The sequence below is a fragment of the Aotus nancymaae genome, unplaced genomic scaffold (assembly GCF_030222135.1).
Source record: "Aotus nancymaae isolate 86718 unplaced genomic scaffold, 86718_ANA_hifiasm-v0.15.2.pri h1tg000010l, whole genome shotgun sequence".
Lineage (NCBI taxonomy): Eukaryota > Metazoa > Chordata > Mammalia > Primates > Aotidae > Aotus > Aotus nancymaae.
Window position 1 is genome coordinate 67,041,061 of NW_026988421.1, and position 24,317 is coordinate 67,065,377.

The 24,317-nt window shown below is 44.9% G+C and overlaps 1 protein-coding gene across 1 annotated transcript in view; it reads left to right on the top strand.

Annotated features, from left to right (window-relative positions):
• The first annotated feature begins 4,360 nt into the window (after window positions 1-4,360).
• LRMDA (leucine rich melanocyte differentiation associated) overlaps window positions 4,361-24,317 on the top strand; it is a 1,099,488-nt gene continuing 1,079,531 nt past the window's right edge. The window contains exons 1-2 of the mRNA XM_021673845.2: window positions 4,361-4,417; window positions 10,951-11,051. Coding sequence (XP_021529520.1) covers window positions 4,388-4,417; window positions 10,951-11,051 — 131 coding nt within the window. The 5' untranslated portion in view covers window positions 4,361-4,387. The remainder of the gene's footprint in view (window positions 4,418-10,950; window positions 11,052-24,317) is intronic.

Below are 24,317 nucleotides of genomic sequence, written 5' to 3' on the forward strand. Positions count from 1 at the left end.
TTGCACCACTGCACTCTAGGCTGGGACCCTGTCTCAAAAAAAAAAAAAGAGAAGGAAAACTAGAGGCACTGAGAATAGTAAAAAGAATTACTATAATTGTAAATAATAAATATAATAAATTAACATTTATGGAATGAACACTCATGCTAGATATTATGATGGTATTTAATATACATTTTTAAAAATTCAGTTTGTTCTGATGGGGGATACTGAAGGGGCTTTGGAGCACAGATCATCTTCAATCCCCTCACATATTGAAAGTACTTTGGAGAGGGCCCTGGAAACCTCTCTTCTTTCCTGCACTTCCTAGACTTTTTCCTTTAGGCTGAAAGGGGGCTGTTTCAGCAACAAAGAACATTTCATAAGCAGAGCATTTCATAAGCAGACACCCCACCTTTTTTTTTTTTAATTGAAATCTGAATGTGGTAAGTCTGAACTAGGGCCCGGGGCATGATTAATTACAGCAGCAACCATCTTAACCTGCCCAGGGGCTGGGCCTGAAAGAAATGAGGCCAGGATGAAGAGAAATGCAGCTAAGGATAGTTAGGAATGCTAACAAAACTTTGTTAACTGGCTCTGTTCTTCTCTCAGCTGCTAATGCTGAGTTGGGAGATTTAAGGAATCAGTTCCTGTTTCGCTGGTTCTGGCCGACCCCAGAATCAACTCCCTTGATTGGAAATAAACAGGATCTTCCTTTTTGTCCCCAGGAATGTGAGGGAGGAAGGACTCTAAGGCAAAGGGCCTCTTCTGCCAAAGCAGAATAATAATAACAATGATGACAGTAGGAATAAATATTGCCCTCTTCATCAAGGGCGATAAGGGAATGTCCAGTTGTATGTGTTGAACCTTGTTGCTCTCCATTTGCCCGTCAGAGCTCCAGAATTCACAGGCCCAGGATGGTCAGCATAGGCTGGATTTGAACTTTCTGTTTTGTGGTCCTCCTGAGTGCAGTTGTACAAGCTGGGCTACATGCTTCAATTTGGGGTTCAGAAAACAGGATCACAATGACAGCACTTCTTGTTGACACAGTGCTGCAAATGTCTGTGCACAAGTCTGAGCATGTGTATTAGTCATGGATGTCCCCAGTGCCTAGCACAAGGCCAGAAGCTGGGGCACGTGGCTGTGAAGTAAGATGGGGCAGGATAGGAAGCTCGCAGCTTACTTTCAATTAGTCATGGAATAGGGTGAGGGGACCGTGACTGAGTGAGCCCATCTTTTACCTCAGTGCTCCTGGAGCTGGGGCAGAAAGAGCTATGTTCAGGACTCATCTCCTATGTTTACTCTTGTAAACTCATTGTATTCCAGAGGAATTATCTGCCTAGCTCCTGGGTCAGTCTTACCTCAGTGTTTATTTTTTTACTCTCTCCCCTCCCCAAGGGAGGGATACATCATGGAAAACTTTACTATTTCTGTTTAATGCTCCTTTTTGTTCCAAATGGTGATGAGGAGGTAGAACGATGTCCCCCTCCCGGCTTCCAATCTTCCTTGGTCCAGGGACACAAATTCTTTTTCTTTTCCATTTTTCCTCTCTCCCTTTCCCCCACTTCCTCCTTCTGTTCCTTCTGTTCTCCTTTCCCCTCATCTTTCTCCTTGTTCTTCTATTCTGAAGACTAATTCCAAAAGCTGCGGACTAAGGACAGGTGAATTCAATTTGTTCCTGCTGGTGCCCTCCCCCAGTAACATTTAGGAAATTACTTCTGTTACGGTCTGAATGTTTGTGTCCCTCCCAAATAACCTCCAAGGTCTTAGGAGGTAGAGCCTTGGAGGGGGGCGGTGATTAGATCATTGGTGTGGAGTCCTCAGAAATGGGATTAGTACGGTTATAAATGAGGCCTGCAAGAGCTAGCTTGTCCCTTCTGCCATCTGAGGATACAGCAAGAAGGCCATTGTCTAGGAACCAGAAAGTGGGCCCTCATCACACACCAAATCGTGGGTGCGGTGATCTTTGGTTTCCCAGCCTCCAGAACTGTGAAAAATAAATTTCTATTGTTTATAAGCACCTAGCTTATGGCATTTTGTTATAGCAGCCCTAGTAGACAGCTACTCTGCTCAAGAACTTTCAATAGCTCTCTATTATTATCAGTTTATAGTTCCAACACTAAAGCCCCCTCAAACAGAGCTATCCTGATCTTAATTTTTGTGACTTCTGCACATGATCCCTCCCCGCACTGTCAAATGGTCTTCTTGATGTGTTCACCGAGCAGACACAGCAGTGGGTGGGGAAGCATTTCCAGCCTAAACTAACAGCTCCTGTAGAGCCAACTAGAGGATGAGAGAGGTGGGACAGGTGGCTGAAGAGGTAAGGATTGATGGGATTATAAGAGATCTTCAGGGATATACTAGAGATTCTGGACTGTATTAATCATTAGTTGATTAGGAACCATTGAAAGATTTTAGGTCTGATCAAATTGGACTTTTAAAATGGTTGTCCTGGGGCTATGTGGCAGAGGCAACAGTAGTGAGAGGGTGTGGAAAGGGGGAAAGATGCTGGCCCAGTTTGGTGACATTGGTGGTGTCTGCAGAACAGCGTACACTTAGACAACCCAGCTGTGTATGGAAGCAGGGGGATGGATGAGATGACCTTCACCAACCCCCTTCTGGTCAGGGAAGGGAGACCCGGTCTCCAATTTCATCTTTGAGTAGACTTGGGCCTGTTTCCGAAAGTCCTCTTCTATCTGTCAAAGCACTTCTAGGAAAGCTGAACTGAAAGGTTCGGAGGGCAGAGCTGCTGGCTGGGCCCCCGGCCCACTTCCTCTTTTTCAGGCAGGAAAAGCAGACAAAAGTGGACAATGGACCAGAGAGGGTGAGTCCAGCAGAGAAGGAGGGAGGAGGCGGGGGAGCTGGTCCTTGGGGCAGCAGGCCTGGGAAGGTTCCCTTTGATCCCCTTATCTCTGGAGGGTAAGCTTTCTTTTTTGGCCTGTAGAACCTTTCCTTGCAGCATTTCCTGGAATCCCCCAAAGTAAACACAGTCAAGACTGCATTCTTACTGCTCCACTCTGCGGAATCTGCTCCTCCCAGCTGAGAGAGGGCAGGAAGGTCAACCCTCCGAGATCAACAATGCTCATCAGAATGCTGACAAGGGCCCACCTAACAATGTGTTAGGACCAGCGCTGTCTGAGAGACGATGCCAGCCACAAAATGTTTAACCACCATCATGACTGTCATCATCAGCTGCAGAACCAGGGGCTTCTAAGTGCCAGACGCCGGGGAAAATGAAATCAAAGCCCTGTGAATATCCCCCTCTGTAGAGGTGGGGAGCTACAATTACGAATAGGCCTACTGAGTTGAGGCACCTGCAGTGTGTGTGAGATCAGGATCCAGCATGTCAGGACTCAATTTTCCCTTCTCTATTTGAGAGGTGCCTATACCCACTGGAATTAAAGTGGGAGGGTAGAGAGGCCAGTTAAGGCTGGGCTGGCTCTCAGTTGCAGTAGGAGAGGAAGATGACAACCAGCTGATATCGGGTAGCTCTGTTCATCCTGGGCTTAGAGGCAAGAATAAGCGAGGAGAAAATCTGGATCCTTCCAGAGAAGAACAGGTATGGGTTTAGGGGTTACCTGCCCACTGGGCCTCCCTTCATCCAGACAGGAGGCCCATGACCACCTCTTCCAGATGGGGATGTGGTGGGTGGGGAACAGCGAATGATGCCACTGATGACTTTAAGCCTCACAAATCTCTCCCTTTGAGGAGGAGAATAAGAGAAGCTCGAAATTTGGGGTCACCAGCCAATTATCCTTCCCCAGTGTTTATTATTGTCAACTCTTAAAGGCCACAGGGAAAGGGTGGGATGCTTTTAGCCAAGCTAGCGTTTTATTTATAGGGAAATTCATCCCCCCGCCAGTCCTTCTCCCCTACTACAAATGGAAACTCTGCCCCACCAGGAATCCTTCAACCTTCTGACTTTCCCCTTCTCCAGTGGCTCCTCGTCGCTGCAGTTGAGGGCCCTTACGTAACGCAGATTGTGAAATGCAGGAAAGGCCCGGCTGGCTACAGCTAACGGCTCAGATGGAGCGCCCCTGATAGGAATCCCCCCACCCCGGGCCTGGCCCAGACCAACGCGATCAAGTTGTGGGCATGGAGTGTTGGGCCCTCGGACACCTGGGGGAGAGAGGGGCGCGGGGAGTCGGGCAGCCGTCCGGGCGCAGGGCGCCGAGGGCCACCTGTTGCAGCGGGCGACCGGGGCTCACTTGCGCGGGGGCCGGGCCGAGGGGCGGCGGCTGCGGCGCGCGGCGGAGTTCCCGCGGCCGGCCAACTCCTCCGGCTTCCGCCAGGTCAGCTGACTGCCCAGTGCGGAACTGCACGCCCGCCGCGCTCCCCAGCAGCGCTCCCAGCCGCCGCCTCCGCCGCGCCCCCGCACTCCGTGCCGCGCGCCCTCGTCCTGGCCGCCATGGCCGGGCTCGTGGTCAGTGGAACTCAAGTAAGTCCCGGCCAGCCCCGCCTCCGCCCCGGGTGCAGAACGTGTGGGGAGGGACGGCGGGGCTCAGGGGCTCCCCAGGGCCTAGACACCCCTGTCCCTGCCTCAGGGGGCTGCATCTGCAGCGGGTGTCAGGTGCTCAGTCTCGCCCTAGTGTGTCGAAGACAGACCCCGTTTAGGTCCTGGCACACCCCCTGGCTGTGCGGGAAGAACACCCCCGAGATCCCCCGAGCTCCCTCTCCCCTTAGCGCCTCACTGAGCAGGCCCAGTGGGCACAATGCTGATGGCCCTGGTACTTCTGGGGGCCCACAGAAAATATTCCAATTTCATAACCTGAGTTTTTAAAACTTTTGATCAAAGAATCCATTTTGGTAAATCACACTGATATAGTCATCTTTACACCAATGCAGTTGTAACATACAAATTTACTTATTTGTAAATGGAGGAAGGGGTTTACGAAGGCGAAAGTGCCTAGGGCCATCGAAGTCCCAGCACATCCCTGGAGACGAGGGTGCTGGTGGGCCCTGCGCTGGATGGGCTACGCCATAGCCATAGGCTCCTTACCAAAGGCTGGTGGAAGGCCACCGATCTCCAGTTCTGTTTCCACACCCGATTTCTTGAACAGGGGTCTGAGGAACGCTCCAGTTTCAACCCTGGGTGCCAGACACCCAGCCTTACGTGCTTTCAGCTCTGTAGTGAAGCCTCAGGTGTTTAAAGTCTGGAGGGATGAACTCAGCCACGCTGGAACCAGGTGTCTTACCTGCTGGAAAAGCCAGGTCTCTGTCTTTAACTTTTTCTCTACTCTCTGATGAAGCCAGAGCCCTGTTACTTCCCACCTTTTCCTGCACACCCTGGAGAAAAAGTTCTGAGTTTTTGAAGCTCTTCTCCTGGACTGCCTAAGGCAGGTAGTGTCAGGCACAATTGGATTTTGAGATTACTTTGGGCTGAAGGGAATGATTCCTCCCTAGAGGAGGTTCTGGGGGCTTTTACAGCTCCTACAGATGCAGTGAGGGCCAACTGTGCTGCCCACTAAACTGGCTGCTGCCTGTTTTCTTTTTTTCCAGAGTCCTGTCCTTTCATCAGGTACACATTTATTGAGTGCCTACTGTGTGCCATGCCAGGTGGTGTTGGAAATTAGACTTTCCATTATCTCTGCATACCCCTCATTTAACAGTTGCTTAGGAATGCTGGCTCTGTCCTTTGACCCGTAGCCTGGGAGGAGAGAGCTGGAGAAAGACCACAGTTCACAAGTGAGCAGACCAGGGAGCTACCAGCTTGCTGAGATGTTAAAAATGACCAGTCTTGTTCAGCCAGCGGGGAAAGTGGCTTTTTTTGGGGGGAGTTAATATGACTGCCTAGAGGGAGGGGCTGGACAAGAAGGCCTCTTCTTTCTCTAGGAGTATCTGCCTAAGAAGGAGGGTTCCCTGCCCCCTAGACCCTAGGTCTCTGCATTTTCAGATGTGATATTCTCCAGGTGTACCTTGCTGCAAGTTCATGGAGCTGAGCGCTTTCCTGTGCTTCCTTTCCCTTTGCTCTTCTTCTGTTTCCTAGATTTGATCTTTCCTGCACCCCTCTTCTTAGTCTACTCCAGATAGCCCAAGGGCATTCATGGAAGTGGTGAGCCATTTTAGGCCCATGGGGACCATTTTAGAAGGATGGAGTTGCCTGGGGAGGAGCTAAGGAGGTAGGTTGGGAAAATGCCCCTGGGGTCTTAGTGCCCCGTTTCCTAAACTGCCCAGGTTAGTGGATTTGTGTTTTTTTTTTTTTTTTTGTATTCTGCTCCCAGTGATTTCTAGTGGCTGTGCCATTATGAGAGGTAGCACCTTGAATGTGGGTAGCATGGAACAGTACTTGTCAGTCTTTAGTAGATTCTTCTTTAACTTCCCATGAGCCCATAGTATGAATATAGTTTTTAATACAATGTTACTCAAATATAAAAACATAAAGCCAGATACAACTTTTCCATATCTAGAGACCTATAAATCCCAAATAAAGGGATGGTTTAAGTGCAAAGGGAAAAACCCTATACAATTAAACAATTTAATGAGATGAATGCTGCTTGACTTGAAGTTAGGTCACGGCTTTTAATGCCACTATGGGCTGACTGCTGTGGAGTTGGTTTTTAGGAGCTCCACAGGCCTGTGATGCCCCATGCTTGGTGATGTTGCAGTCTCCTTATTGCTTTTCTCTATAAAAGTCTTTTCATTTGCCACGGATCTGACTTCATTTGACTTCTCTTGGCTTAAATGCATCATTTATGTTCAGCATTAAGTCATTTCTCTTCTTTTTCCTCTAGCTCATGACAATACGATTGTAGACACAAATAGAAACCTGGAATTTGGGCACTGAAATCTTGCACCCAAGAGATACTGGAATAACGAATCCCTTCTGTGGGGATAGTGGTCTGATTCAACAGCTGTTTAACAGAGTGGCCACTGGGTGCCAAGGATGGTGTTGTGAGCTTTTAATATGTTGGCTCATGGCATTCCTGTAAGTACAATAGGCACAATAATATGCATGGGGCTGTTTCATGAGGATTGAATAGATAACAAGCCCATGATAGGCATTTAATAAATGTTGTTTTTTATATTATTCTTAACACCTTTGGAGGCAGTTAGTGTTAATCCAGTTGCAGAAGAGGAAACAGACTTGAAGATAGTGACTCATCCACGACGACACAGCTAGTCGTAGCAGTACCGGGAATCAGACTTGGACCTATGGCTGTTTCTACTCTGACAGCTTCCAGTACCACACATTCACTTATTTATTTGTGAATAATGATAAGGTCTTGCTCTGTTGCCCAGGCTGACATGCAGTGTCATGATCATAGCTCACTGCAGCCTTGAACTCCTGAGCTCAAACAGTCTTCCTGTCCCAGCCTCCTGAGTAGCTGTGAGTACAGGTGTGTGCCACTATGCTCAGCTCAGTATTACAGATTTAAAATTGAGGATCTCCCACCCCTGGTTAGGAGCAGGCATCATAATATAATCTCCTCAACATCTGACTGCTGACAAGCTCGTCATCTCCGGAAGTGCCCTGGGAGCCAGAGAGTCCCAGCGCAAAGTGAAAGCTGCAGTCTTCTGCGGTTTGGTCATTTTCCGCAGCTTCTGCTCAGAGGGATTGGGTGTGTATATGGGTGAGGACCCCTTCCAGACACACTCCTTTCCCTCTGTAGTTTCCTTTCCATGGGGGTCTTTAACTTATTTTCATTTGCTGGGCAATGGTGTCCCTTCCTGTTATCATTCCACCCAGGGTGGAAGTCTTAGGGTACAAATGATAGAAAACAGAGGAGTTATAAGTTCAATGCTTTGTTCCTCAAGGCAGTCTAAATAAAGGTAATTGACTAAATGCAATGGTGTTCTAGATATGCTCTTGCTTCTGTGCCATTTAAGATCTATTAATCTCTATACTCCATCTCCCTTTTGCTGAAGAAGCAAACTATTTTTGGTTTGGCTCTTCTGGCCTTGAATCTTACAGTAGGTGGTCCTTGCTCTAAGAAGCTTCCTGACATCCTGAGAGGTAATGTCTTCCCTCAGAAGTACTTCTTAAGTCTTTTTTTTTCTAGTTTCGAGTGTTGCCTGTAATGCCTGGCAGTGGCTGCTTGCTGCTTTTAAGCCTTTTCCAGCCGATTTGAGCCCTTCAGCCTGGTCGGCTTAATTCACATCTCTAAAAGCTTCTAGTTTACCACAGGGGTTGTCTAAGCATGCAGATTACTCATCAGGTTGGTCCTCGTGCTAAACTTTTGAGACTTGGTCTTCATCTTTGTGGAATGAGAACAAGTTGTATTCTTCTTAGTCTTCCTGAGATGTTGTATAGTTAAGACCGTGTAATGAAACAGGCTGCTGAAAGTCTCATCGGATGTTGTGAGTGATCCACATGCTTCGTGGTGATAGCTCTCCTTGGTGCTTTTGTTTCCTCTCTGAAGGGGACTCCTACAGAAGGAAAAGGGAAGCAAACATCCGTCTCTTTTCCCAGGCTCTGACACTCTTCTTGGGCCCTCAGTGTAACACCATGAAATAAATTCTTGCTCTTTCAGCTCAGAAAACTCATTTTGAAGCCAAAACATGATGATAGATGCACCATTGGCATTTGTTGATCAAGAAAACTCGGTGGGCTGCAGTGGCTTATGCCTATAATCCTAGCACTTTGGGAGGCTGAGGTGGGCACATCACAAGGTCAGGAGTTTGAGACCAGCCAGGCCAATATGGTGAAACCCCATCTCTACTAAAAATATAAAAATTAGCCAGGCCTGTTGGCGGGCATCTGTAATCCCAGCTACTTGACAGGCTGAGGCAGTAGAATCACTTGAGCCTGGGAGGTGGAGGTTGCAGTGAGCCGAGACCACACCATTGTATTCCAGCCTGGGCAACAGAGTGAGATGTTGTCTCAGGAAAAAAAAAAAAAAGAAAGAAAACCCATGTCTGCCTGGCATGGTGGCTTTACCTGCAATTCCAGCTACTTTGGGAGGCTGAGGCAGGTGGATTGCTTGAGTCCAGAGTTCGAGATCAGCCTGAGCAACACACTGAGACCCCATCTCTTATAAAAAAGAGAGAGAGAGAGAGAGATCCCACACCCACATGTGGATTGGTAAGCACTCCACGGCCCCCAGGTTGGATGTCCTTACTTATGGTATAGGACTTGATCTGGGCTCTATCACTAAGAAGCTGTATTGTACTGGGCAGGCCTCTGGAGTCTTAGTTTCCTTGTATAAAATATAAGAAGTTTTGACAAGCTGGGTCTCTACTAGATTTAGTCCTTGATCATTCCAAGAGGAAGGAGCTCAGTTTTTGCATCTAAAACACAACATCTCTGCTATATATATTACAGAGGTCTTGACTGATAATATGTACAAAATAGTGGTGCAGGCGGGGGTGAACGGGATGGATTTTCTGGTGAGCACCATGAGCCTGAGGTTCATTGTGAATGAACAATACAGAAGAAGCTGCTGATTGAGCAGAGATCCTGAGGGAAATCGAAGTCCCCAGATAGACTGGGGCCTTATATCCTCAGTCTCTCTTTGGCCTATGATTTCTGTTTTAGCTTGGAAGCAGAACTTAATTTATTACACAGGGAACTGAGGTGAAAGATGGACCCCAGGTAGAAAGCGGGAGATTGCTAGATTGAGCTTAGAGCCCTTTATTTTTCAGCCTGTAACTTCTTGAGTCAAAATTACTTTATTGCTGTCAGCTATTTTTCTGTCCTTTCTCCTTATTTTCTCTCCTCCTAGAATGAAGTGACTGGAGGAGAGTGGATACAGGATATTGCCTTGTCAGCAGTTTGTCCTCATGGAGAGAAGAAGCTTGAGAGATGACTGGAGATGTTGAGGGTGTCAGGGTTCAGTGTGGCTTGTATTAGATTGGACCATGTGAAAGCTATTTTGTGGTTCTAAAATGGTTGGATATTGGTAGTTCACATGGGTGAACCTAATCTCTGAGGATGTAAGACGACCACCATAGTCTTGCTTCCCCTGAGGAAATACCCTCCTGGGGAATCCCTCTCTCTCTCATTCTAAGACATCTGTGTCTATATGTGTGGAAGAATGTGATTTGTAGGGAAACCAGAAGAAGGTTGTAGCCGTGTGTTGGGCTTGAATTTCTACCTGGGGGTTGAGCATGTTGTGCCTTAGGGAAACAGCATGCACTGTGGCCCATTGATCAACTGGTCCCATGGATTTGTTTTATGGTTTGGGGATTAGTTGCTAGTCTGCCCACAGATTGCTGTCTGTAAAAATGGGTTCCAAAAACTGAGTGATTAGGGTAGTGAGAAAGCCCACTGACCTCACAGGCATCAGTTCTGGAATCAGTTCAGATTCAGTTCAGTTGAGCCTTTTAATATTTGGGCACATACGGGTACTTAATAATCTGAACTAAACAGAAGAATGCCTAAGGAACAGCTTTGTGTGCAGAGCGGGATTGGTTGCCAAAGGTCTTCTGGAGGAGGACCACACATCGTTGCCCTAATTGCCTTCAAATCAGCTTTGCTTGGGTGTGGAGGGCATTTTGTGCACAGTGGCAATTGGATGGGATTGTTGGTCTGGGGAGGTTTTCTTTTCCAACCCTGTTTGTTCCAGCACCCTAAAAGTTGAATGCTGGTAAGTGAATCTGCTGTGTCTTTTATGAGGTAATGTGCATACCAGGGTACTGGGGGGCAGTGGAGGAGAGGGAGAAGAAGGGGCGGAGGGACAGCTGTTGCAAAGGCCCCTGAGTGAGAGGGCGATTGTTGTGGTTATTATCAACGTGCCCTGATAATCAGGTTTCTTTCAGACACCTGAATCTGGCCCGTTTTAGTCCAGCTTCCATTGTCCTGGGATTAGTCTCCATCATGTTAACTGTGCCAGGAAAGGGGAGCTGTTGGTGGAGTCCTTGGAGCCCCCAAAGCTGATTTGATCAGAAAAACAGTCACAAATGTGGCCTTTCTGTATGTGAGAAACATAGATTTCAAGTTGCGGAAGCAATCACTGGATCGGTAATTTCAGGGTTGGGAGCAGCTGGGTGATTTCCGTTTGCCACATTGTTTCTGTTCCATTTAATTTCCAGGTGTCCTACATAGGCCAGGACTGCAGAGAAATTCCAGAGCACCTTGGCAGGGACTGTGGACATTTTGCAAAGAGGCTTGATCTGAGCTTTAACCTTCTGAGGTATGTAACCTTCACAAGATGTAGGCCAGGCCTGGGAGGCCCAGTCCTCCTGGGTACTTTAGGGCCAGCAGATGAAAGTCAAATGTTCCAGCTCTACAAGGGGTGTGCTTTTATTCAGCACAAGGCTCTGAGATGCGTGGAATCACACCGCAAAGGTTTGACTGTGTCCGGTGATTCCTTGGCTGACTCTTTTTGTGCTGCTGAAGAGGCAGCCAGCATTTTGAGCCTCATTCATCTCACATGAGTTCCTATGAGAGGGCCATCATATTTTCACGGTGTTTTTTTCATTTCTCACGGATACCTATGCAGACAGGTCAGAACACTCTTGGGGAAGGAATGAGATGGAACCTGCAAGAGCGTTTTGGGGTGTCTAGGTGTGCTTTTTTGGATAAACACGTGTCCCAAAGCACTCGTTGAGTCACAGGTAGGGTGTGTGTATGTGTGTGTTTTCTTTCTTTTGCCTTTTTATAAATTGGAGCTTTAAATATTTGTGATGATAATTTCTCCCAGATGGTGTTTCAAAGCAATTTAAACTGTTGGTGTGGGGTGGGTGGGAGGGAAATTCTCTGACAACTGTTCCAGTCTTGGCAAAGGTAAGTGTGATCTTGTATATTATTCCAGTGGAGAATATAGGCAGTTATTTCCTTTCTCCCTAAAAGATTATGCCTTGTGCCTGGCTTGGGGACTTGGAGGAGAGAAGTAAGAGGTACTTGGAAAGCAGGTGTTGGTGGGATAAGAGCAGAGGTCAGGCAGGCATCAGGCAAGGCGATTGCTTTTCCTCCTAACAGGCTGGTGCCACCCAGGGCTTTTTCCTCCGTGCCCTCCTTGATAGCTGTGCTGCCCTCTGAGTGGGACGGACTGTCCTGGGATCAAAGGAGAGATGAAGAACCTGAATTCCATTCCAGGGTCCAGGCACTTTCCTACCTGTAGACCTCCGAGTCTTCATTTCCCACCACTGAGTCATGATACCTGGGAATTAGGAATGTGAAGGAAAATGAACACACCTCAGGGTATTAAGGCACCAGAGAGGGAGAAGGGGATTTGTTTGAGGTCAGCCAGCAGAACTCCTCGGATGCTGCTCAGGAGCACGTGGCCACATGGAGCTGCGCTGTCTCCAGGAAAGGGGCATCCTGAGGGCTATGGTGGAAGGAAAGTGGCCGCTGTCTGTGTATTCTTCCTTACCCCCAAAGGGTTGTGTGCATCTGGGGAGAGGTGGAAACTGACAAGTTGCAAAGTAGTGCACAGCGATGAGAGGAAGCCAAGTAAATACATGCTGACTCTAAAGAAATGAAGGCTGTTTTTTTGGTTCCAATATCTAAAAAGAGGACTGAGTGCACAGCCTTGAATGCTCCAGCTTCCCAGAGCAGACTTGGGCAAAAGGCTCCCTTTCCTGGGTATGGAAGGATTTCCTCCTGTATGACTGGCCCCCAGGGACTCAGGGTATTGGGGCACGGGCTTGTGGTTGCCCTGAGTAGCTGGTGGGAGCCGGATGTGGGTTTGAGGAGGCTGTGTCCTGTGAGGGAGCGTCAGTGCTTATGGGTCATGGGACTGGGCTGTCGGGTTTGAGAAAACACAGCCATCTTTGTCACGTCCAGGGGCCCCGCCTTTCTTTGTCGGAGGAGGGACTGGACTTTGGGAGGTGTGTATGTGTGGCAAGAAGGGGCTGTTGGCTCTGAGGGGCTGGATCTATATGGATTTATTGTAGGAAACAACATTCTAGACTCAGGAAAATTTAGTAAGGGGGTAGCTGAAAAGTGGATTCAGAGGGAGAACACTGAAGATTAGTATTTTCCTTTGTTGAGCGGAGAGACATTTCTGTAGTGTTGTGTTTGAGTTGGTTTCACATCTGCTCAGGAGCCTGTTCTTGTCTGCGTTTTGGTCAGTGTGTGAGCTCCACACTGGATCGTAGCTGAGTTTGGGCAGGGATGAGCAATGAAGGGGTGAGGTCTAAGGTTCAGAAAAAGTTTGAGTTTAAGGACTTGGTTATGCTGGAGGGAGTTACAGACCAGAATGGAGAAAAGCACTTCTGACTTGAGTTGGGTGTGGTTGGGACTGGATCACCTTTGACCTTCTTCATTTACCTAATGGGAAGGAGGAGTAGGGGAGGCAGCGCTCTCTTGGGTGTTAGAGGAAGATTTGAGCTTATTTGGGCACTGGTCTCTATCTTTGCCTTCAGCTGAATCAACATCTAAAATGTTTTAGATGCTTAGCTAATTCCTCTTAAAAAGAATAAGCAGAGGCCAGGTGCGATGGCTCCTGCCTGTAATCCCAGGACTTTGGGAGGCTGAGGTGGGTGGATCACTTGAAGTCAGAAGTTCAAGACCAGCCTGGCCAACATGGTGAAACCTTGTCTCTACTGAAAATACAAAAAATTAGCTGAGCGTGGTGGTAGGTGCCTGTATTCCCTTAGAGAATCACTTCAACCCAGGAGGCGGAGGTTGCAGTGAGCCGAGATCACACCATTGCACTCCAGACTGGGCAGCAAGAGTAAGACTCTGTCTAAGAAACAAACAAACAAAACAAACAAAAAAGACACACCAAAAAAATAATAAGCAGGAGAGGGGAAAAATAGTGAGAAGAGAAGAGACAGGAGATCCTAAACTTACCTTCCAAATGAGTAGGGATGGAGTGGATGACCCAAACCCTCTAGGCTTCAGGGGTCATGATATCCAAATGAAATACTGTGAATCCATATCCCATGTTCTATAGACAGTTTCTCCCTAGGCCCCTCTGCCCCTCACTATTTCCATCAGACTGCAGGGAGCATGTTTCCCAGCCAGGCTGCCCTGCACCCAGCGCACCATAATTCCCTGCTCTGACCATCTCTTGGCTCTGCTGCCTGCTATTCTTCCTCTTGGCAGCCTGCCTGGCCCCACTCGGGACACCCCTTTCATTTCTCCAAAGCCCAACACCATGTTATTACATATTGACTTGTACTGCCAACTGAAGGTGTGGTGAAGGGGGCTGGGTGGTAATTGTGGCACACAGCAGGAGATAAGGTTGGGATAGCACTGTTCCTGGAAATTTTGGGGGTTCTATTTGCTACAGAGAATTTCTCCCTGGCGGTGCTCTCATTAGGGTCAGGCCTCCTGCATGTGACTAGCGCCTCTTTCTCCCAGGCCCTTTCTCTCTTTTCCATGTCACTTACCATCTTTCCAGGATTTTTGTGCTATCCTCAGAAGCACAAAATTCTCCCTTTGTTATATACAGAAAAATTAACCCTTTCCCATCCTTTTAAAACATCGCTACAGGCTTATTATTATTATTATTTTTACCATAAAAGAGTCATATCAGGATATTGCCTTAAACAGAGCAATACCTTGATAAATAAAAACTTTGCACTACCCTAGGTTGCAAGATCAGCTGCAGTCCATTTGTATTTTAGGGCAAAGTTTACTTTTAGGCAAGGAGTTCTGTTTATTCAGTTTTTAAATAGTTAATAGATGCACATGGCACAACCTTCAGAAGGAGCAAACATGCAGTGAGAAGAAAGTTTCATTTACACCCAGGTCCTTTAGCCTCCCAGGTTCCCTTTTCACTGCTATCTATTACTCAGTTTTTGTGTCATCCTCCAGAGATATTCCATACATAAACTAACATGATTTTTAAATTTTTTCTAACTTTATTGAGGCATAATTGACAGCTGAAAGTTGTATCTGTTTGTAGCATACAATATGATGTTCTGATACATGTATACATTGTGAGATGATTACTGAGCTCAAACTAATTAACATATCCATCACCTCACACAGTTCCCTTTTTTGTATGAAGAGAATATGAATGATCTATTGTCTTAGCAGATTTCAAATAGACAATTCAGTAATATTACCTATAGCCACCATGCTGTACATTATATTATGTTTAAGTTCTTAATCCATTTTGAGTTGATTTTTGTATATTATCTGAGAAAAGGGCCAAGTTTTTTGTATATGGTGTGAGATAAGGGATCAATTTTTACTTCCGCATATGTATATCCAGTTTTCCTAACCCCATTTATTGAAGAGACTGTTCTTTCCCCTTTGTGTGTTCTTGAAGCCTTTGTTGAAGATCGGTTAACTGTCAATGCATAGATTTATTTCTGGACTTTCTATTTTATTCCATTGGTCTATATGTTTGTTTTTATGCCGGTATGTACTGTTTTGAAAATTATAGCTTTGTAGTATGTTTTGAAATCAGGTAGTGTGATGCCTCTAGCTTTCTTTTTGCTCAGAATTGTTCTATTTGGGATCTTTTGTATCAGATGAATTTTAGGATTTTTTTATATTTCTGTGAAAAATGCCATTGGAATTTTCTTAAGGATTGCCTTGAACCTGTTGATTGCTTTAGGTCATATGGGATATATCCCTTTATTTGTGTATCCTTCAGTTTCTTTCATCAATGTTTTATAGTTTTCATTGTACAGATCTTTTACCTCTTTGGTTAAATTTACAGGAATAAATTTTATTCCTATAAAAATATTTTATTTTTTCATGTTATTGTAAATCAGATTAATTTTTTTGGATAATTCTTTGTTAGTGTATAGGGATGCAGCTGATTTTTGTATGTTGATTTTGTATCCTGCAACTTTAGTGAATGTGTTTATTCTAATACTTTTTTTGGTATAGTCATCATAGTTTTCTATGTATAAGATCATGTCATCTGCAAACAGAGACAGTTTGACTTCTTCCTTTCCAGTTTAGATGCCTCTTGTTTTTCTTGCCAAATTGCTCTGGCTGGGACTTCTATTACTATATTGAGTGGAAGTGGTGAGAATGGGCATCCTTGCTCCTGATCTTAGAGGCAAAGTTTTCAATATTTTTCTGTTGAGTGTGATGTTAGCTATGGGCTGGTTATATATGACCTTTATTATGTTGAGGTAAATTCATTCTATACTTAATTTGTTAAGAGTTTTTACTATGAAAGGATGTTGAATTTTGTCAAATGCTTTTTCTGTTAATGTGGTATCCTTAATTATGTTAATATGACATATCATGCATATTGATTGCATGTGTTAAACCATCTTTGCATTCCAGGGATAAATTCCACTTGATGATGGTGCATGATTCTTTCAATGTGCTGTTGAATTTGGTTTGCTGACTGTGTTGAGTATTTTTGCTTTTATGTTTGTCAGGGATATTGGCATGTAGTTTCCTAGTAGTGTCTTTGTCTGGCTTTGATATCAGGACAATGCTGGTCTTGTTAAATGAGTTTGAAAATGTTCCCTTCTCTCCAATTTTTTGTAAGAGTTTGAGAAGGATTGATGTTAATTCTTTAAATGTTTGATAAAATTCACTAGTGAAGCCATCAGGTACTGGGCTTTTCTTTGTTGGGAGATTTTTGATTACTTATTTAATATCCCTATTTGTTATTGATCTGTTTGGGTGAATTTTTTTTATGTGGCCAGATTTGTATTTACTGCTTGCCAAGATGTTAGTTAAAAGAAAGGCACCGGGTTTCAACCACTCATGTGAGGAACATCCTTCTTTGTTGTCTTGTAATTCATTCTTAGTCATCTACAATAATTTTTAATATCATTCATAAAAGAGGTGGTTCTGCTGATTCTATGGCCACCTCTTCATGCTGGAAGGGAGGGTAGTTATGGATTTATAAGTTCTGGACTTTTGTTTGAAGTTACTGTTTGTATTTTTTCTTCCCATTACACTTCAAAGTCTTCTTTCCTGTGTTAACTATGGTGTATTCTCTTCTGTGTTAGTTGGATTGTCCAGCAGTGAACTGGTGACCTCTCCATGTGTCATCAAGTCATGGATTTCAAGCTGTATTGTTTTTGTGACTCTTTCCTGGGGGGGACTTAAAGTTACTGGAGCCAGTGTCAGTGTCAATTTCTAACCCAATAGGGTTAGAAATTAGGAACAGAAGCAAGAAAACAGGCCCAAATGAAATTTCTGTCTCCCTTAAAAGGCTCACACATTCCTCTTTTCTGCTCTTTCAGCCTGGATCTGATTCCTCCTGTTGTGATTGGCTGGGAACCAGGGCAGCCATAGTGACTGTGAACTGGATTGAGTTCTCTGGACTCAATTCTCGGGGTTAGGGTTTTGCCATCCACCCTGGAATGAAGATAGAGGGTTTAGGGAGATGATCAGGTGACAGCCAGGAGGCATGACAATTTGTCCCTTGAACTTGAATGCTTTAGTGAATGTGAGTCCATTGCCTACATCTGTGTGAAATTGTATTTAAGATCTTTATTTTTGAAGATAATTTTTTTCTTATAAGAGCAACAGTAATTAATATAGAACTATTGGAAAACCCAGAGAAAGTATGAAGGAAACTGTCCTCCTCTGAAGTCACTGATAATCTTACCAACCAGAAATCACCATTGTTATCATTGTATTGTCTTCCTAGTCTTTTACGAGGCCAAATACTTTAAAAAATGATTCCATTGTTTACATTGTGTTAGAAGCATTTCCCCATCTCAATAAATACTTACTGCTTTACAATAGTTTCTTTTTTTTTTTTTTAGACAGAGTCTTACTCCGTCACCCAGGTTGGAATGCAGTGGGACGATCATGACTCAATGCAACCTCAACCTCCCAGGCTCAAATGATCCTCCCACCTCAGCCTGTTGAGTAGCTGGGACTATAGGTGTGTACCAACATGCCCAGCTAATTTTGTTTTTGTTGTTGCTGTTAAATTTTGTAAAGGTGGGATCTCCCTAGATTTCTCAGGCTGGTCTTGAACTCCTGGGCTCAAGTGATTCTCCCACCACAGCCAAAGTTCTGGGATTACAGGCATGAGCCACCATGCCCAGCCTGTATCACAACTGTTAATGGTTTTTCAAGTCTTTCCTTAGTGTTGGACATTTACTTTTTTTTCCCAGATTTTTACTACTACAAATAGCTCTAATATAAACAGACACGTATAGTTTGTCACTAATCAGTTGCTTTGACAAATTTCTAGACAAAATAGCGGGGGCTTTGGTACAGATGTCAGATTACTCTCTGGAGAGGTTATACCAATTTCTCCTACCAAGGGTATTTGAATGTCCATGGTCCCAAATTCTTCCTTGAGCTTGTTCATATTTTACCTTTCCTTTGTTAATTAGTAAAGAGAATTCTGTGCTTTAGCCAGTGTTGGTTCCTTAATCTGCTCCACACAAAGGACATTTTAATGAGTTGTTCCAGCTCTTTAGTTTCCCATGTCCCCTGATTGGGGCAGGGCAGAGTTCTCCTTGGTGGTCCTATTCCTCTCCCTAGGGGCCCTGAGTGGGCTGCCTGCTTAGCTTGTTGAACACAGCGGGCAGAGCAGAGCTCCCATGGCAAACAGTGATAAATATGCCCATGTCAACCTGGCAATAAAAGCAAGAGAGTTTAATTGATCTATGGCAACAAGAAGCTTATGTTTTAAAAATTAAATTCTTTGCAGTCGCATTTTATTTAGCATCACTCTGATAAATGCGTGGGCTGGAGAATTGCTTAGGAGAAAATTTCTTAGGTAGAGCTTGCTTGTTGCTTCCTTGGCTTTGGCCAGGTTGAGGGTAAAGAACTTTGGAGTTTGGGAAACTTCAGAAAAGAAACAGCGGCTTCGCCCTTTCTCCCCTGCTGCAGGCAATGAGGCATACACCTGGAGTACTGTCAGAGCTGCTTTGAGGACAGACACACCATACTTTCTGTGTCTCTGTTATGAACTGCTAGATGGAACTGGGCTGTTAACTTGCTGTTCTGTTGGGAAGATGGGCAGTGTAATGAAAAGAACCAAGGCTTTGGGGTTGGACCATCGTGACTTGAAATCCTGCTTCTGTCACTCACCTGTTCGTTAACTGACCTTGGGCTAATTGCAGAAATGTTGAGTGCTGTGTGTAATGCACCTTCTAAATTACCTGGCATGTAATAGGTCTTCAGTAAACATAGTTAGTGCTTAGAACATGGTGCTAGTGAGGCCAAGAGCCTGAGCTTGATCCTCCATAGTGAGGTCCATTTCACTATGGTCATGGCACTCCCTCCTCCCTAAGGCTTCCTGACTTCCTGGATTTCTACCCAGAGGAAATGGTGCATTGTACCACAGTAAGACTGGGCTATGAGGTGGTGGGCAACTGGAGACAATTGCTAAGGGGCCACAGGGCTTTCCTGAGGTTCACTTTCTCCAATGATGATGATCCCTGTAACTTGCAATATAATTTAGAAAGTGCTTTCATAAACGTTGTCTCCATATTTCCTGTAGCATTTGCCTCTAGGATAAGAAATTCCTAGACTTTTTGATAATGCTTTTTATTTTCCCTCTCACTTATTTTGCTCTCTCAGAATCTTAGGGTTTATTTTCCTGTCTTGTAAAGTTTCTCTGCCTCCCTGAGCTGTTCGGAAATTGGGCCCCACTGCCCCACCCTCTCCCTCTGCCCTGCTTTCTGTTCTGAGGACCTTGTGCATGCGAGTGGTGTTGCCTTCCACATTGTCAGGGTGGCTGTTGGGAGCAGTGGTGGTTTGGGGGTGTGGGGAGGGACACGGGAGAATTTAACCCTTTCAGACTTTCTACTTGCTAGACCTTCAAGTTCTCAACCAGGAAATTCTGCCACTTTAGAGGGCAGTGATGGGGGTGGACTCTACTAGCATTTAGTGGGTGAGGCCAGAGATGCCAGATGTTGTCTGTATGGGACAGCTTTGGACGAAAGGAATCCTTTCTCCCTCATGCCAACTGCAGCTTGTTCAGAAAGACCTCTGGAGCCCTGTTGGAGATAGCTGGCAGAATGTTTCTCTTGATGAGCTTCATGATAAAGCAGACTTGCCAATACCGAGAGAGGACTGGCTGTACTCTCCAAAGGAGTCCAGGGACAGAGAGTCAGACAAATGACATCAAAAGTCATGTTTAGGCCGGGTGCAGTGGCTCATGCCTATAATCCCAGCACTTTGGGAGACTGAGGTGGGCAGATCACTTGAGGTCAGGAGTTCAAGACCAGCCTGGCCAACATAGTGAAACCCCATCTCTACTAAAAATACAAAATTTAGCTGGGCATAGTGGCGCATACCTGTAATCCCACCTTCTCGGGAGGCTGAAGTAGGAGAATTGTTTGAACTCAGAAGGCGGAAGGTGCAGTGAGACAAGATCATGCCACTGTACTCCAGCCTGGGCAACAGAGCGAGACTCCATCTCAAAAAAAAAAGTTATTTTTATTTTCTTATTAAAAAATAGCCAACATTATCGAGTATGCACTACATGCCAAGGCTGGGTAGGACCCTTACATACGTTACCTCATTTACTCCCAACAGCATTTTGAGAATGGAGCTGTTCTTACTCACATTTCACAGAAGAAGCAACTGAGGCCCAGAGAAGCGAAGTAATTGCCTGAGACCACCCTGACGGTTAAATGGGAGTGCTGGGATTAAATGGCCCCGGTGGCCTGACTTCAGCTTTACGGCTATGCTAAACTGCTTTTCATGGCGTAAATCTTTTTTTGTGTGTATGGGAGAAGAAAGCTACTTCCAAGCCTGTATTTCCTTGGGGGGAGGGGGGAGTTTGTTTGTTTCTTTTCTTTGCTTTTCTTTCTTTCCTTCCTTCCTTCTTTCCTTCTTTTTTTAAAATCATTAAAAGGCTGTGGAAGCCACTGTAACCAGGGTCTGAGCAGATTTTGTTGCTCTGAGTTCAAGGCCCTGGAAGCCCTGAAGTCACATGCATTTAGCATTTCCTGCCCTCTCCCACTTCTCTAAAACCTTTCTGATTTGGAAAGGCAGGACCTCATGAGGCCTGGAAGGTGGGAGTTTCCCAGACAACTTATCCTCTTCTTTTCCTCCCTTGCTCTTTGAGGCGTGGTTCAGATCAAAGGTCGCAGCCATGGGACAAATGGCTCAGCAACTGCTGTTTGTGGTGCCAGCCTTGGGACTGGGGGATCTTGAGACGGACAACTGCATGCTTGAATTTTGAGTCTGAAGGGAAAAGAAGAGGTGCATGGGGGTGTGTGTGTATTTGCACATGAACTCACTTGCGTGTACACACCCGCCGTCTGAAAAGCCTCTTTCCTCTCCTCAGGGACTGTAGTGTTGGTGATTTCAGCTGTTCCCTTCTCCTTGATGATGAAAGGGGAGTGATTATGCTTTTTGCTGGATGTCTGTGTTTAATTGCAGGGATATAATAACTACAAATTCTCCCTGGCCGAGACTTTTCTAATAAAAGGCTTCTTCCATCCCAGCTGCTTTCTCTTCCCCTTCACACCCCCACCCCCATCACTGCCCTAGCACAAGGTCACTTAGGGTTTTAAATGTGAGAGAGAAACACACATGTTCAGGTTGCGTGTAGAGTTTTTTTTTTTTTTTTTTTAAAGCTCCTCCTCCAGACCCATCATTATGGAGATCAGCTACGTGCCCCCACCTCTGCACCACCTCCCCTAAGCTCCTCGCTGAGTTTATACAGAACCCAATTTTTCAGTCTCCTGGGTGTCTGCTTTTTCTCTGGTTCTGAAGAAATAAGAGACGGGTAGAACAGGGAAGACCAACAAAAGAGGTTTGAAAGAAAAAAAAAATCACCAAACCATTCTTGAGATAAAGCAAGACTTATTAAAAACAATTGGAGGGAGGGCAGGAGAGGGGGCGTTAACCCCCACATGGCCCGTTTCCTGCAGCTGGAGAAGTGTTTTAAGAAAATGCACCATTGTTAAAACTTTCTTTTTCCTTGATGGATTTATTTATAAGGTAGAGAAATATTTTCCCCATAATTGGGTAACTCTTAATAGTAGCAATTGCATATTTATCAGTGTGAGGGGCTGTTATTAATGTAACTGTCAGGCCCAAACACATTTCTGCATTAAATCCATTTAGTATGTGCATTATTCGGGCTCAAATGTCACCGGGACATCAAAGCCCCGTAGGCATGGAGAGCTCAGTGCCCTGCTGTGGCTGCCGAACAGGCCCTTGATCAATAAATGTAACATGTTAATGCAGAGCAAATAGAATAAAAGATTTCTTTGACAAGACATGAAAAATCACCTTGTGGCAGCTGGCATGTGATGCCGTTTCTGGGGAGACACTAGCAAAGTTGATCTGACAAGTAAAGAGGAGAGATGATGGTTGTAAGGTGCTTTTGTTTCAAACTTCTTTCTTGACCTGTCAGGTTTTGAAGGCGCCTCAATGGCTCTTTTTTGTCATGTGAAAATTGTAGTCTTAGGTAGTTATGAAGCAGTTATCTCTTCTCAAATTGTGAATGCTGCTGTTTAATTGATTCACTTAGCATTTGAAACTGTCACGCATTAATAATTGCGAAATCCTGTAGATACTGCGTGAGTGTGTCATGCTTAAATGTGTAGTTATCAGAAAATTAATATCCTTAATGAACCGGTGCTTTCAAACTAACATTGCATGAAATCTCTTTTGCCCTTTCATTTGCTGAAGCCACATCCGCCAGTTTGCTGAGAATCACCTCTCGACAGTTTGCTTTCTTGATGCCCGACAAATGCCAGCTTTGCTGTGGGTACATCGCGTGCTCAATGACAATAAATATAGTAATTATACTGGAGTTAGTAATTAACATAATTGTAGTCAATTACGACAAATACAGTGCAGAGCTAAATAAATGAGAGGGGAGAAATTAGCAAGCTAATTGATTTATCTTTACTTGGCTTTCTATTACAACTGGCAGGGCTGTTTTTCTTGGGATGGGGGGAGCGGAGGGGAGAAAAATTCCCCACAAGGATTGTTTACAAATAACTGATTTTGTTTTGAAGTTGCTTTGTCTTTTGACTTATTATACTTCAGCCCCCCACCTGCTTCTAAGGGGAAAAAAAGAAAAGAGAGAATTTAAAATGCCAAGGGAACATTTTGTTAATTTAGCTATATCAAGCTGAATGCTGCAGCTAAGGCGAGGCAGGATTTAGCTTTCGCTACGGCTTGAGGAGTTACAATTTTTTCTTCTCAGCTATTGCTCTGGTAAAAAAAAAAAAAAAGTATTTTTTGGTGTATGTATGTGTGTGTTTTAAGTCTCCATCGGTGAGGTGGTGCTGTGCCGGGTAGTACATTTGGGGGTTATATGTGCATGCTAATTTGCTCAATTCTGTGCCGTTGGCTTGGTGTTAAGAAGTGGGCATGTTTTCCTTGGTTCAGTCCCACTTGGTCTTGTTATGCCTTTTTCCTTCTGTACCCAAGGAAGGGACGGAGGAAAGAAATGGCCAGTGTTGTTGGAGAGGTCAAGGGAGGGGCTGCAGTGTGGACCCCCTGCCCACTTCCTCCTTCACCACCCTTCAGGATTTGCCTGCAGTCCTGGGCTGTCACACTCCTGAGGCTGCGTGGAAAGTTTTTGTTGGGGTCTCAATGCCCATTTATTTCGAGCTGGTTTATTCTGTGCTGCCTGGAGCCCTGGTTAATGGTGTTTATCGCGAGTCTCTGTTCTTTGTTCACCCTTTTCAACGTGATTGCTGTTCACGCCGCTCAGGGAGAAACTGCATGCTTTGAGACTTGGGGTCACATCATAGCCCTGCTTTTTCTTGCAAGTTATAGAACAGGATTTTTTTTTCCTTTGCTTCTTGACACAAGATAAGGGCTAGTGGCCAGAGCCTTTTTTGGATCAGGTTTTAAAACCTTACTGTTGTCTTACCCAAGGTTAAAACTCAGTGATTTCAGAATATGACTTTTTTTTTTTTTCTTTTTTAAATGTATCTAGTATCCATTCTCAACCTTACCAACACCCTAGGTTATTCCTTTAAAAATTCAGCCATTTAGCAAAGCAAACATTTGTTTAGCTCTTCTTCCTGAGGATTTCACTGGATAGGTTTCTAGCCTGACTTGAAGGGAGTTCGGGGCAGCAATTTTAATTCAGTATTGTGCCTATAATCCTTCCTGACCTTATGTGGAATTCAGTTTTCCAACTGCATTAAAAAGCTGCCTGTATTTTATTTCATCGGGATGCACTTGGACACTGCTTAGTGGGGTCACTTCATTTGGAAATCAATTTCTGATATGAAATATTTATATACAAGGAAGCATTTAAATTATTTAAAGTTTACAAGCATAATGGTCTTTCCGATGAAGTCTCAAATTATTTTAGTAAATGTGGGGACCTTATGAGAGGAAAAGACTTGTATATTTGGGGTGACTCGGGAGGTAATGATACCTGGAACTTGAGCCTGATTTAGTTTAATATGGGTCAAAGAGAAATCAGATGAGTCATGTGTGCAGCTTTGTTTACCCCAAAAAGATAAATTCTAGGTATTATTATATAGGTCCAACAGGGTATCCTTCTGTGAATGCCTTCAGAGACACAGAGAGAAAATGTGTGAACAGCTCCGGCTGTTGACCTTTGTCCAAACGTGGCATTTATAGTAGTTTTGTCTCTGCCTGCCGTCTCTACTAGCTGCTG